The sequence below is a fragment of the Vombatus ursinus genome, unplaced genomic scaffold, assembly GCF_900497805.2.
Source record: "Vombatus ursinus unplaced genomic scaffold, bare-nosed wombat genome assembly UNPS02000580.1, whole genome shotgun sequence".
NCBI classification, from domain to species: Eukaryota; Metazoa; Chordata; class Mammalia; order Diprotodontia; family Vombatidae; genus Vombatus; species Vombatus ursinus.
The window spans coordinates 19,715,450-19,730,848 of NW_020940358.1; the positions used below are offsets into that span (position 1 = coordinate 19,715,450).

At 37.3% G+C, this 15,399-nt stretch overlaps 1 protein-coding gene across 7 annotated transcripts in view; it reads left to right on the forward strand.

The window, feature by feature from the left end:
* Window positions 1–15,399, forward strand: part of BCAS1 (breast carcinoma amplified sequence 1) — a 156,131-nt gene that overhangs the window by 127,524 nt on the left and 13,208 nt on the right. For 4 of the 7 annotated variants that reach the window (XM_027847761.1, XM_027847766.1, XM_027847789.1 and 1 more), the window contains one exon: window positions 6,520–6,585. The exons of the other annotated variants lie outside the window; for them this stretch is intronic. In XM_027847761.1, the coding sequence (XP_027703562.1) occupies window positions 6,520–6,585 (66 nt within the window). The remainder of the gene's footprint in view (window positions 1–6,519; window positions 6,586–15,399) is intronic. 7 annotated transcript variants of the gene reach the window in all.

A 15,399-nucleotide genomic window follows, 5' to 3' on the forward strand; every position in this document is an offset into this window, starting at 1 on the left:
AGTCAGGCTATAATTTAAACAGATGGTAATAAGCGTTTACACTGGGGTTGTGGCAGTGGGAGTGAAAAAGAGGATCCAGATTTGCCAGGCATTGTGAAGATAAAAACATGAAGCTGGAGTTGGAGTTGTAATGCTGTCAACACACCATGATTTATTATATGTCATGCCACAATATCTCTTTTTCTTAGAACCTCTAGTTTTATACCAACCATTCCCTCAGTCTTAGATAAAGATTTTCATTGGATATGAACCTTAACTCTGGGGAAGTCTTTTAAAAAATCAACTGAAGAGCTAGTCCTAAAATTCAAGTAGCGTATGGATTCCATGAACGCTACCCAAACTGTTGAAAACTAATCTAGAGGTTACATCTGACCAAAAAGAAGCATTATCTTCCACTTCCCCTTTTTGGAATTCCCAGTCTTTGTATGCAACTGGAACTGGTTAATGTCACAAATTATCATCCACTATTTATCAAACCCCGGACAAGGAATACACTTTTTATAATGTTTTATCTTAAGTCAATACCAGAATCCTGAGAAAGACTATTTGAAACGAAATTAATGGCCCGCATAAAAGGTTGTGTTTAAAAACAAAAAACAAAAAACAAAAAGCAAAAAACAGGCTTACCTTTACACCATAGTTTTATTCTACAGGTCAAATACCAATATATCGAGAAAATTTTTCTGGACAAATTGGTTTCCAAGACCTATTCAATGACCTACTTATTGAACCCAGCTTCCTTTTTAACTAACATTTGCATTCATTTAAAAGAACATGAGTTCACCACTAACTTTAGGCATTTTCAACTGAAATGTTAAATATCTGAATGTTGTCTATGGAGGATAATAGTATTAAATTCCTCAGAGTATCAGGGGATAGGAATGCAAGGCACTTTGATAGAAATGTAAAAATGCTCTCATTATTACCCAGCTTTTGAATGCAACTGATTAGGCTAAATCCTACAATTAAATACAGATTGACCAGAATATCTCCCATGTCTTTGCACCTTTCCACTACCGTGAATAAAAAGATAATTGATTTGATCTTCAAATAAATTAATATGAATTAGACATTTTGAAAGTTGTTAATATTTTTTAACTAGTAGACCTCATAATGGGGGGAAATAATTTGAAGATAGAGTTGGAAATAGTTATTGTTTGCCATGATCCTTTATGTCACAAGCTGAATACTAATTCTCTTGACCTGTCTCCAATAAAAGGTTGATGACAAAAGAAATTAATCAAAAGACTAGTAATACTATGCAGATGATTTCCAGTTCCACCCTCTCTTCCAAACTCCAGATCCACATCCCAGATTTAGTATATGACACCTACACTGGGATAACCTATGGATGCCTCAAACTCACATGTCACAAACTAAGCTTTATTCACTTTCCCCCTAAACATGCACCTCCTTTGATTTCCCAATTTCTATTTCTGATTAACGTTATAGAGACCTGGTGAGGAATGGCCCTCCATAATCTAGAACTACCTCATTATTATTGTCCTTTGTTCCTAATTGGGTAACAAAATCCATTTTTAAAAATCCATTTAAAGCGGGGACAGCTAGGTAGCACAGTGAATAGAGCTCTGGCCTTGGAGTCAGGAGGACCTGAGTTCAAATCCAGCCTCAGACAATTAACACTTACTAGCTGCGTGACCCTGAGCAAGTCACTTAACCCCAATTGCCTCACCAAAAAGCAAAAGAAAAAAAAATCCATTTAAAGCAACTCAAATAATTATTACCCTATCAGAAATAGATGCCATACAAGACTGAGTGCAACAACCATCTGTCTAAATTATTGCCTCCCTGCTAAGTGATCTTTCCAAATGTACACTTTCTCTCCTCCCCCAGTGCCATCCACAGGCAAATTCCCAGTACATCCTTCACCTCACTGCAGATTAATCTCCCTTAGGCGTAGATCTGCTCCAACAACCCTTAACCTGATAAGATTAACCGGATCTCTTATATTCTCAATGATAGAGTTATCTTTGACTCATTCATCTTCCTCCCTTCTTATATCCAACCAGTAATCAAGCCTGGGCTTTCCAAGTCTGCATCAGCTCTCACCATTACCCCTTCCTCTCTACTCCCATTGCCTCCTCACTCCTATAGGATCTAATTTCCACACCCCCGGACTATTGCAATAGCTTCCTAAACAAGTCTTCCCATGTTTTCTTCCCATCCCTCTGCTTTACTTCATGACTGTGTCAGAATAATCTTTCTTAAGCCTAGGTTTGGAAATGCCACTCTTTTGGCCAAATTTATTCATTGGCTCCCTCTTATCTACTGAACAAAACCAAAACTCCTTTACCTGGCAGTAAAGGTGTTCTATAATTTGGCACTACCCTATCTTTCTGGTTTTATCTCATTTTACTCCATAGTGTAACTAAACTGGACACTTTGTTAACCTCTAAGTGTGCATTTGGGCAGCTAGGTGGTGCAGTGGATGGAGCACTAGCCCTGGAGTCAAGAGGATCTGACTTCAAATACAACCTCAGACATTTACTAGCTGTGTGACCCTGGGCAAGTCACTTAACCCAATTTCCTCATCTGTAAAATGAGAAGGAAGTGGCAAACCACTCCAGTATCTTTGCCAAGAAAATCCCAAATGGAGTGGTAGAGAATTGGAAATTACTCAACAACAAGCATGTATTTGACTCTTTGGCGTCTGTGTCTTTTTCCTAACGGCCTCTCTGCCTGGAATGTCCTCTGTCTCCCTTTTTGCCTATGGAATTCTAGCCTTTAAGCCCAAAATTAGATGCCATTTCCCTGAAACGTCTAAGGTCCTAGTTCAAAATCTAAGGTCCTTTGGCCCTTCCCTGAGCCCTTGGGTGATAACTCTATCAAACCTCACATCGTTTGTTTTGCATTTCTCTGGTGCATTTATAAAATGCTGTGTATATTATGTAGTTGTTGTGATTTGTCCTGTCCTACAACTAGACTGTAAGCTGTATGAGAACCTAGACCTTGTCCTACTTAAACTTAATACCTCCTCCAGTTTCCAGTACTGAGATTTGTACGATCAGTGCTTAATAAACTTTGAAGCCTGAAAGAATGAATGAATCAATGAATGCACGGATGCATGAATGAGGCTTAACTCTATCTTACATTCGACAGCCAGTTTATTTTGAATCTGTTGATCTTTAAATGACTGGTAGAAGGGAGTAGAGTTATCATAGAAGAAAAAAAAACGAGTAAAACTCTTTGTATTTCTCTATTTGACCAAGAATTGAGATTTCTTTTTTAAGTGAGAAATTTGCTGGTACTTAATGTCTACTTTCTCTAAACTAGTCCAGTCAAGATCTGTGTATGGTCAATAAGGGTGTAACCCCAATCCAAGTGAATCCCTGAGATTATATGAAACATGAAATATACAAGTAAGATTAAAGCTCAAATCACTGGGTTTTTAACTAATACCAGAATGTAAGAGTCAAACAAAAACAACATATATAGCTCTCTTTAAAGAAAAGAATATTATTTTCTATAAAAGGGAAAACTGGTTTCTATACAACTACTGAAATTAGTATTTTTGTTGCTAATAAATTCATTTTATTTTGATCTCTTCATCGTGAAGCAGTGAATCATAGCAAATAGAGACCTGGCCTCAAAGCTAGAAAGACCTGGGTTCAAGTCCTGCCTTTGACACCTATTGGTGTGTGACCCCAGATAACAACAACAACAGCAATACTCCTAATCATAATTACTAGAATTTATAAAGCCTTTAAGATTAGCAATGTTTTACAAATATTATCTCATCTTATCCTCTCAACAAGCCTGAGCAGTAGATATTATTGCTATCTCCATTTTACAGATGAAGAAACTGAGGCAAACAAAGATTAAGTGATTTGTTCAGGGTCAAACAGCTGGTAAGTGTCTAAGACCATATTTGAACTCAGGTCTTCTTAACTCCAGGTCCAGGTGTTAGATAAGTCACTCAGCCTCTCCGTGATCAAAGCAACTCTCTAAAAATATAAATTACAATGTCAGTCCACAGGCATTTATTAAGTGTTTGCTATGTACCAGGCACTGCAGTAAATGCTGGAATTAAGAAGAAAGGCCAAAAACAAAGTCTAAAAGAGCTCATGTTTATATGGGGGAGACAACATGCAGACAAGGGTGTGCAAACCGGATGTATTCAGTGTAAACAGAAGCTTGTATCAGAGGAAGGGACCATGAAAGCCCTCCTGAAGAAAATGATATTTGAGCTGAGGCTTGAAGGAAGTCAGGGAAGATGCAGACCTGTAGTGATAAAAAGGGTTTCCTCCTGGCACTGGTACAGGGAGTTTCCTTATCTGGAAATTCCCTATACCAATGAAATGATAGGTCTCGTTCCAATCCCCTTCTTCAAATGCCATTCACATTTCCCAAATGGCTTTATTTATGAGGATGTGGAATCATATTCTAAATAGGACTTTGGAATGCATTTGAAAGTGGAGGAGTCTAATGTAAAACATAGATTGGAAGTTAAATAAAAGCATGAACTGTGAAAATCATGGGCTGCGTCAGCAAAACGGACAGAACTATATTGTGTAGGCCAGTACTAAAAGGGGTCAGCTGTATTTCCAAACTCTTGTGCCAGTGGAGGACAGTTCAGAATAAACTTTGGTTGAAGATTCCTTTTCCCCCCTTCAAATCAGTTCCTATTTTTCATAGAGGACAGGCAATTTTGATTATAGAGCATAAACAGGCAGATAACACATGGGCCAACAAGAAGAATCTTGGAGACCCTCATACACCTACCAGCAAGTCAATCATATCTTTCGGTCTCCATCAATCAAAAATTATTTATCAAGGGAATACCTTGTTTAGTTTCCTAATGTACACACATATATATATATATATATATATATATATATTTTTTTTTTTTTTTTTTTCCTAAAGCACTCTTGACCATGTGGGAAAAAAAAACAAAACCAGGCTGCTTTGAAGTGGCCATTTTGTTATTGTTGTTGTTGTTTCTTTTCCAGCCCAGTACTCAATATCAAGGGATATTTTAGGGTAAGAGTATGGTTGCCCTCATGACCACTAGCATCCCCTACAGCCAATGATGGATATATTGTAGGAAAAGCAAGGACTTAGAGCCAGAAGGAATCTTAGAGAGATCACCTAGCTATCCATCACTTTAGCTAAGCCCTTATTATTAATGATCTTCCAAACTAATTAGAGGGCAGCCCAGGGAAGGAACAGAGAAGATGGTTCTCGCCTCCAGTCCTACTTTGTCCTCACTTATCTTCTGCTGGAATAAGGATTGACACCTGTACACTGGCCCTCACCACTCTGAAATAAAGAAGGTTAATCACTAGGGCATCCATTTGTTATGGAAAAGGTGCCCATATGGGGGCTTCTATGTAAGTCTGCTAAGACATTCACCTACTATGTAACTAGTTCAAAAGTATATGCTTTCTAAAAATAAAAAATATGGAAAAAACAAAGTACATACTTTCTTACCAAATTTCTTAGGCATTTAATCAAAAACCTGTTCTGAAAAGAAATAGATTATCAAGTACAAAATATATTTAAAAAGCACTTATCAGTTTCTCTGGTCAGTTCAATCAGTCAGTTGTTGTACTAATGAGCTCAAGATTATAGATCCAAAATCTGAGTCTATCTAGGGATAAGTAAATATAAGACTACAAGGTAAATTGAGCATGGGAATACCACTAACAGCAGAGAGGCAAGGATCAGAGAAGTGTTCACAGATGGGATAGAAGGTGCCTGAGCTCATCCTGGAAGGAAGATACAGATTCTGAGAGGCAGTAATGAGGAAGGTTACATTACAGGTGTGGAAGGCCATCTATGAGAAAGCATGGAAGAAAGAGATGGAATACCAAATTCCGGGAACCACAAGGAGTCTAGTTTGGTTTGAATATAGTTTGTGAAGGGGAATGATATGAAGTAAATCTGGAAAGATAAGTTAGTGCCAGATTGTATAAAGCCTAAAATGGCAGGCAAAGGTGACTGTATTTTATACCAGAGGGAATAGGGAGCCACTCACAGTCCCTGAGCATGAGTAATTATGGTCAAACATGCTGAGGGAAGATACTGGAAACACAGAGATCACTTTGGTTGCTATAATAGGCCATTTGAAGGTGATTAGAAAATAGGACACAGGTAGAAGTGATGTTATGGCAGTAAAATAGACAAGACTACTGAAAAAATGACACAAAGCTAATGATCCCGGGGCAGCAATACTACGTTCATAGTCAAAGAACAGCTCATCTTTATTCATTCCAATTGCTTACCAAAACAAGACTTCAGTGGTAGGGATCGATACAGGGATATTTTTATTTTACATGTTGTATACAGAAAGGGCTAGACTAGAAAAATTAATCAAGCTATGGTTACAGATGATATGAATATCAGTACATCTCATGAATAATACATGTTTTCCCCTGACTTTCACTTTCACTCAGCTTAAAAACAGACAAAGGATCTAAGCTTCTAGATATTCTCTCCCATTCTCAATATTGGTGTACTTATGGTAGCCAAAAGGTCAATAACTATTTGTTGTTTTAGTCAATGAGAGGTGTTGAAGACTTCACCAATTCAGAAGAAGTCAATGAGACAGACTCTGATGGTCAAGTAAGTAAATTGATTTGGTGGTGGGCTCAGTTGAAGATTATTTTCAATCAAATGAACTATGGTGGTGGGCTCCACTGAAGATTATTTTCAATCATCGTTTTCAAGTCGCATAATCTTGATCACAGGAACTGTAAGATTTTAGATTTGAGTTAATCTAGACCAGGAATTCTTAACCTGGGGGGTCTGTATTTGATTCTTCTTTTAAAAATATTTTTATAGTTCTATTTCAATATAACTGATATCCTTTGTAATCCTATATTGTCTGTTTTATGGTTTTAAAAACATTATTCTGAGAGGAGCTCCATAGGCTTCACCAGACTGTCCAAGGGGTCCATCACATAAAAAAAGGTTAACAACTCCTGATCTAGTCTAACTCCTCTTTCTACAAACAAGGAAACTGAGACGAAGATCAAGGGGCTTGACTAAAATCATACCAGGAAGAGGTAGCAGATTCTATATTCTAACCCAAGTCTTTTGGCTCCAAATCCAGTTTTCTTCCCACACTGTCCTGGTGCCTCCCATTGACAGGTATTTACTGAATACCTATGTACTCCATGAGACACTATAGGAAATAAAGTGTCACCATTGTATCTTATTCTCAGAGAATTTGTAATCTATTTTAATATTTTATTTTTCCCAACTGCATGTAAAAACAATTAACCTTCATTTGTTACAATTTTGAGTTCCAAATTTTTTCCCACCCTTCCTCCCCTAGCCTATCATTGAGAAGGCAAGCAATTTGATCAAGGTTACACATGTTCAATCACATAAAACAGTTCTAAAAGAAAACACAGATAAAAAAATAAAGAGAGTAAACTAACAGTATGTTTTGATCTGTATTCAGATTTCATCAGTTCTCTCCCTGGAGGTAGATAGCATTTTTCATCATAGGTCCTTCGGAATTATTTTGGATCTTTGTATTGCTGGGAATAACTAAGTAATTCATAGTTGATCATCCTTACTATGTTGCTATTACTTGTATGCAATGTTCTGGTTCTGCTCACTTCACTTTGCATCAGTTCATGTAAGTCTTCCCAGGTTTTTCTGAAACCATCCTGCTCATCATTTCTCATAGCCCAACAATGTTCCCTCACAATCACGGACCACAACTTGTTCAGCCATTCCCCAATTAAGAACTTATAATCTAATCAGGGAGACAAAACTAACCCTCAGGAAACAATGCTTAGAAGGTGGTAAGTGTAGAAAAAGGTCTACTCAGTCAAAAAAAATGAGAGAAGAAAGGGTTTTGGTATACAGCTGCGGTAGAAGACAGAGAGCAGCATAAACCAAAAAGAATTTTCTTTGAGTGCTCCTACACATGACTTTCAATTCCTAATTAGACTAGGTGCTAAACTTGGGGTTGGGAAGATCTGTGTTCAAATTCATCCTCAGATGTCTGTCTGCTTCAATTTCCTCATCTATAAAATGGGGGTAATAACAGCATCTCCTCACAGGATTGTTGTGATGATCAAATGAGATATTTGTAAAGCCCTTAGCACAGTACCTGTCATACAATAGGCACTTAATAAATGTTTGTTCCCTTCCCCTTGATATGTTATTGTTTCTGTTCTGTGGGTTCAGTAGTGTCTGACTTTTCATGACCCTATTTGGGGTTTTCTTGGCAAAGATAGGGGAGTGATCTGCCATTTCCTTCTCCAGCTCATTTTGCAAATGAGGAAACTAAGGCAAACAGGGTTAAGTGACTTGCCCAGGGTCACAGAGCAAGTAAGTGTCTGAGGCCAGATTTGAACTCAGATGCTCTATCCTAACTTCCCCTCCCCCTAAATAAATTAAATTAAATATGTCTATTTTATATTTGATTTCCCCCTAGTACATTAAATTCAATATAAAATAGATATAAATTAAATTAAAGAACTTTAAGGTAAAGTTTTTGCTCATTGCAACCTTATTATTCAGAATTCATCATAATTTGGGGGAAAACTGGCTGGATGTTTTCTTTTATATTGTCTATGAAAAAAATTTGCTAAGCAAATTATGAGTGTAAATATAATCTCAAGGGGAAGATTTTCAGGTATAAGAAAACAAATTACTTTCAGAGCATTTCAGAAGTATCATTTGCATTCAATTACTAGGGTAACTAAATCATTTCTAAATAATTAAGAAATCATTCTTAAAGCAGAATCACAGAATCTCAAAGTTGGAAGAGACCCCAGATGCCATCCATTCCAACCTCTTCCTGAAAAAAAAAAAGCAGTTCTACAAGCCCCTTGACAGGTGATTCTCCAACCTTTGCTTAAAGACTCCCAGTAGAGGAAATACACTTCCTCCTGAGGCAGCTAGGTGGCAGATAGAATGCTGGGCCTGGAGTGAGGAAGTCCTGAATTTAAATCCAGCCTCAGACATTTAGCAGCTGTGTGACCCTGGGCAAGTCACTTGACTTCTCAGTTTCCTCAACTGTAAAATGATGATAACAGCATCTACCTCCCAGGGTTGTTATGAAGATCAAATGAGATAATATTTTTAAAGTGCTTAGCACAGTGTCTAGCATACATTAAGTACTTAATAAATGCTTGTTACCTTCCTGAGGCAGCCCATCCCACTAGTGGATAATTCATTGTTAGATAATTTTTCCTTGTTTTTTTGATAATTTGCTTTATCACAGCTTCCTCCCATTGCTCTTAGTTCTGCCCTTTGTGGTCAAGAACAAGTTTAATGACTCTTCTACAAGTCCTTGCAGACAGCATCATGCCCTGCTCTTAATCTTCTCTTCTCTAGGCTAAACATGCCTAGTTTCCTAGCAATGCCAAAGAACTTTAATCAATTATTGTTTGATAGGCTAATTCCTGTCACTATACATATTTGAAAATAAAACCATTTTAAAAATACTTAATTCAATCTTTTCACTGAATGTGATGGGAATCATGGACTCCTCCCACCCCATTTGGCAGTCTGGGGAAGTCTATTCTCAAATAATGTTTATAAATGTCTAAAGAATTAGAAAGGAGCCCAAAGGGCTATAAAACTGTGCATACCCTTTGATCCAGCAATACCACTACTAGGTCTATATCCCAAAGAGATCATGGAAAAGGACCCACATGGACAAAAATATTTATAGCAGCTCTTTTTGTAGTGGCAAAGAATTAGAAATTGAGGGGATGCCCATCAATTGGGGAATGGATGAACAAGTTGTGGTATATGAATGTAATGGAATACTATTGTGCTATAAGAAATGATGAGCAGACAGATTTCAGAAGAACCTGGAAAGACTTGCATGGTCTGATACTGAGTAAAGTGAGCAGAACCAGGAGAACATTGTGCAATGACTGACTTTGATAGACTTAGTTCTTCTCAGCAATACAATGATCTAAGACAATTACAAAAAACTCATGATGGAAAATGCTATCATATCCAGAGAAAGAACTATGGAGTCTGAATGCAGATTGAAGCATACTGTTCTCTCTTTTTTGTTTTGTTTTTTCTTTCTCGTGGTTTTTCCCTTTTGTTCTGATTCTTCTTTCACAAAATGACTAATGTGGAAATAAGATGAAAATGATCTATAGCCTATATCAGATTGCACGCTATCTTAGGAAGGGGAAGAGGAGAGAGGGAGAAAAAAATTTGGAACTCAAAATCTTATAAAAGTGAATGTTAAAAACTATCTTTATATATAATTGGAAAAAAATAAAATACTATGGGGGAGGGGGAGGAAGAATTACAAAGAAAACCAATTATATTGAAATAAAGATGTAATTTTTTCCCATCTAAATTCACTGACCCCTGCTCTGGGGGCAGCTAGGTGGTACTGTGGATAGACCCTGAAGTCAGGAGGACCTGAGTTCAAATACAGCCTCAGACCACACACTTGACATTTACTAGCTGTGTGACCCTGGGCAAGTCATTTAACCCCAATTACCTAAAAAAAAAAAAAAAATTAAAAAAAAAAAAGAATATCTGCTCTGCTGGAGCCTTCCAAAGTCCACATAAGCATTTCCAGCAGCTGGTACTTCTCATGCTACATTACGGGTAATTCTTGAACCTGAACTAGCTGCAAAGGATACTTCCTTTCTTTTAAAGCAATGACTATCCTCTCTTGCCCACTGGCAGCTAGGTGGCACCATAGTGCACAGATTGTTGGGCCTGGAGTCAGGAAGACTCATCTTCTTGAATTCAAATCCAACCTCATTTACTAGCTGTGTGACCTTGGGCAAATCACTTAACTGTTTACCTCAGTTTCCTCATCTGTAAAATGAGCTGGAGAAGGAAATAGCAAACCACTCCAGTATCTCTGCCAAGAAAACCCCCAATAGGGTCACAAAGAGTGGCTGCTCCCGAAAGGACTGAACAGCATCCTGTATCCCAAAGGCCACTTTAGATTGAGGAAGATGATTAATTTGCACAACAAAGTCGTTTCCATTGTGAAATAACCAAGTGAATACCTTTAAAAATCTCACAGGAGAGATTAATTTAAGCCACTTTAGAGAATTATCAGTTCTAGTCTAAGGGTCAGCAGAGATTTACTGATTAAACTGATTGAAAAGAACACAAACTTCAGAAATACTGAACAAAGTGACAGAACTCAGGATGCATGCAGTTATTTTACAAGACATTTTATTTCTCTTCCTGTTTCTTGTCCCTTCAAAGGTTAAATGAGTAGTAAAATGTCTCTCTCGGCTTGTATATGGGAGTCTCAAACTCAAAGATGACTGACTCTGGTTACTTTATTTTGTTAAAAAAAAGAAGAAGAAGAAGAAGAAGAAGAAGAATTTTTAGGATTAGTTGCGTTCAGTATTTAAGGTCTTTTGAAACTGACTGGCAAATACATTGGCAAATACCTCTACAACAAAATTTCCTTCTTCTGGGGCAGCTAGGTGGCACAGTGGATAGAGCACCAGCCCTGGAGTCAGGAAGAACTGAGTTCAAATCTGGCCTCAGACACATGAGACTCACTAGCTGTGTGACCCTGGGTGAGTCACTTAACCCCACTGCCTCACCAAAAAAAAAAATTCCTTCTTCCTATTCTGTTTCTGAATTTAGGATATTTGAGATCCCCCAATTTACAAAACTTATATCACTCTATAAATGGCAGTAATTATTATTATTCTGTATGGAGCATGACATAACACTTCTATTCGTGAGAAGAGTATGCCCACTTTTCACTGATTCTCTATAGTCTGAATAAGAAGTCCACTTAATCAATTAATGCCTCAACTGTTCTACATGTGAAATGGGGGCACAATTACACCCATTAGGTAGTTTTTAATTGTTCCGGTAAGTGGCAAGCACTGAACAATCATCTGAGATCACAGATTCAAAGCTAGAAAGGACTTTGAGAGATCATCTGGTCCAACTTCTACTTCATAGAAAAGGAGGCCCACAGAGGTAAACCAACTCTCCCAATTTCGAACCTAGACATCTGAGGCCAAATGTAGTGGTCTTTCTACCATGCTACAATGAAACCTATTATCTTAAAAACATTCAAGCAGGTCACCCAAAAGGTGATTTACCTGGGAAAACCATATTCCACAGTTATTTAGGTTTCCCATGAAGGTATCAGTGAAGATGGAATTCGAATCATGGTATCCTAAAGTCAGAGCCACCCGAAGAGTCTGTAAAGATCATCTTTTGGATAATTTGCTGACAATTACTTAACAAACATTCAATTTTCATTTCCAAGAAGAATGTTAAGATGTTCTTTATTTGGCCAGAGAAAAAATTATGCTCCTTTGATGTTGCCCTTGTGGGAATCAAAACAATTGGCAACTGGATACTGTTGATTGATTTTTACCACTAGAATCATTTACCATATTTCCTTGATTGTAAGGAATTAGGCATTTTCACATGCATTTTATTTTTTTCTTTTTGTTTTCAGTTCCAAATTCTCTCTCTCCTTTCATCTCCCACATATTGAGAAAGCAAGAAACATTATATCCATTATGCACATGAAATCACGTAAAACACATTTCCATATTAGCCATGTTTTGGGGAAGGAAGGGGAAGCAAAAAAAAAAAAAAAAAAAAATGTGATTCAAACTACACCAGAATCTATCAGTTCTCTCTCTGGAGGTGGATAGCATTTTTCATCATGAGTCCTTTGGAATTGTTGGGGATCAATATATTGATCAGCATTGCTAAGTCTGTTGATTATCATTACAATATTGCTGTTATTGTACATTATTCTGGTTCTGCTCACTTCACTTTGTATCAATTAATCTATCTTCTCAAGTTTTTCTGAAACCTTCGCTTTATTGTTTCTTATAGCACAATAGTACTCCCTCACATTCATATACCATAACTTGTTCAGACATAACCCACTTGATAGGCATTCCCTTGGCTTCTAATTCTTTGCTACCATAAAAACAGCTGCTGTAAGAGTTTTGTATGTATTTGGTCCTTTTCCTTTTTCCTTTGATCTCATTGGGGTATATACCTAGCAGTGGTCTTGCTGAGTTAAAGGGTATAAAGAGTTTTATAGCCCTTTGAGCACAGCTCCTAAGTGTTCTTCAGAAATAGTTGGTTCATTTTAATACCGAAAGTTTATTTTCTTCCCAAAATAGGGTAGCTTTTGTCTATGTGTTACACCCCATTCCCTATTTTCCACCTTATTCCCAGCTCATTCTAGATTACTTGATCCAAATAATCCAAATTACCTATCATAGAAAATTGAAAATCTTCTCTCCAAACAGGGGAAGAAAAATCTTTGTAATGAAACCCTGGATCCAGAATCCTTTGGTGGATGTTGCTTCACTAATAGTTATAGTACTTCTAAAGTTAGAAGGCCAACAGGGTGTGTGTGAGAGGTGATGGTGGTGATAAGATCAGATCTAGTTATTCTGATCCAATTTATTCTAATAGCTGATGATGTGAAATCCTCTTTGTTCACTTTCCTGGGGTGTTCTCAATCTTCATTTTCCAGAAGACTGTTTGTAGTGTTTTCTATCAGACTTTGTACTTGACAAATACCAATTAAAACATGGGTTAATTAAAAAAAAAAAACTGGTGATGAAGTGAATAGAGTGTTGAACCTGGAGTCAGAAGACAAGTTTAAATCTAGCCTCTGATATGTACTAGGTACTAGTTGTGTGACCCTGGGCAAGTCACTTAACCTCTGTTTGCCTCAGTTTCCTTATCTGTGAAATGGAAATAATAACAGTACCTACTTCCAAGGGATGTTGTAAGGGTCAAATGAGATAATAATTATAAAGCACTTAGTGCAGTGCCTGCCACATAATAAACATTATATAAATGTTAGTTATTACTATTATTACCTCTGGCTTTCCCAATCATTGGTTCTTGTCTGTGAGAGTTAAGCTGAGACTATGAGCTAAAGGCTATGACTAGTGTCTACTCCCTGGCATGAGAACAAACACTACCCGCTGCCCTGTGGTTTGACTTTTCTGGCACGATATCAGTTGGTATTTTCAAGGCAATGACATGAGAATGCTTTGCCTGTGAGATTATTTCTTGAAGCCTGGTGATCTAATGAAAAATTTATGAAATGAAACAGACTCACACTGGAATACCCAATGGTAGCATTAACTTGTGTGAAGCAGTCATCTCTTGTGTATTCACCACAGTGGAACATGATTACAATGTATTTTGAAATAAAGTATTAGGCAAGACTGGACAAACCAGTTTAATCTTGCACGTTTAATGTGAAATTCCCTGCCTTGTCCTAAGGATCAGGATGAAACCAATTTGTTTCTGAAAGTTAACTAATCTTGCTTTAAAATGATGTTTTTAAGAGTCAAATCTAACTTGAAACATAGTTCTGTATAGTTCCTAGAAAGTTGGCCTCTGGACCAGGAAGACCTGGGCTCAAGTTTGCCTCCAGAGGCAAGAGGACCCGAGTTCAAATCCTCTCTCAGATACTTTCTAGCTGTGTGACCCTGTATATGTCATTTAACCTCTCTTTGCCTCAGTTTTCTTATCTGTAAAATACAGATAATAATAGCACCTACCTCCCGGTCACTGTGGGAATTAAATAAGATAACATGTAAATTGCTTTGCAAACTTTAAAGTGCTATATAAATGCTAGCTATCCTCCTCATCATCATCCTGGGTCAGTCATTTTGCCTCTCAATGCCCCAAATAACTCTCTAATACAGTAAGTTGCAGAAGAGTCACCTAGATCTTCCTTAGTAGAAGGAGTTTCTTTACTGAGAGAGCTCCCTATATACCAACTGAGTCACAAGTTCAGGCTAACTAGTTTGGAGGGCAAGAAAGAGGAGAGCTAGCAGGCCTAAACAAAAAACAAGTCAGATGACCTTTTTTTCCCCTTCCAAATGAAGACTTTCCAGTGTAAACTTTTAGTTTACAGGAAAATAAACCTGGGATTTAAATCTATAAAGTCCTTAAGAAGTAAAGAATAACAGCTGTGGTGCCCCAAAAGGCAGCAGTGGTATGGTGAAAAGAAGGAATTTGGCATCAGAGAGCCTGGGTCTAATATCAGCTAAACTACTTAAAGTCTAATCACCTTTAGCAGTTAGGCAAATCACTTCCTCTTTTATAATCTCAATTTCCTTCTCAGTAAAGTAAGAGGAATGTACTAGACTCAATTCAATGAACATATATCAAATACCTATTATAAGTAAGGACCCATATTAAGTGCTGAAGTAAAAAAGAAAGAGAAGAAGGAAAGAAGGAAGGAAGAAAGAAAGAAAGAAAGAAAGAAAGAAAGAAAGAAAGAAAGAAAGAAAGAAAGAAAGAAAGAAAGAAAGAAAGAAAGAAAGAAAGAAAGAAAGAAAGGAAGGAAGGAAGGAAGGAAGGAAGGAAGGAAGGAAGGAAGGAAGGAAGGAAGGAAGGAAGGAAGAAAGAAAGAAAGAAAGAAAGAAAGAAAGAAAGAAAGAAAGAAAG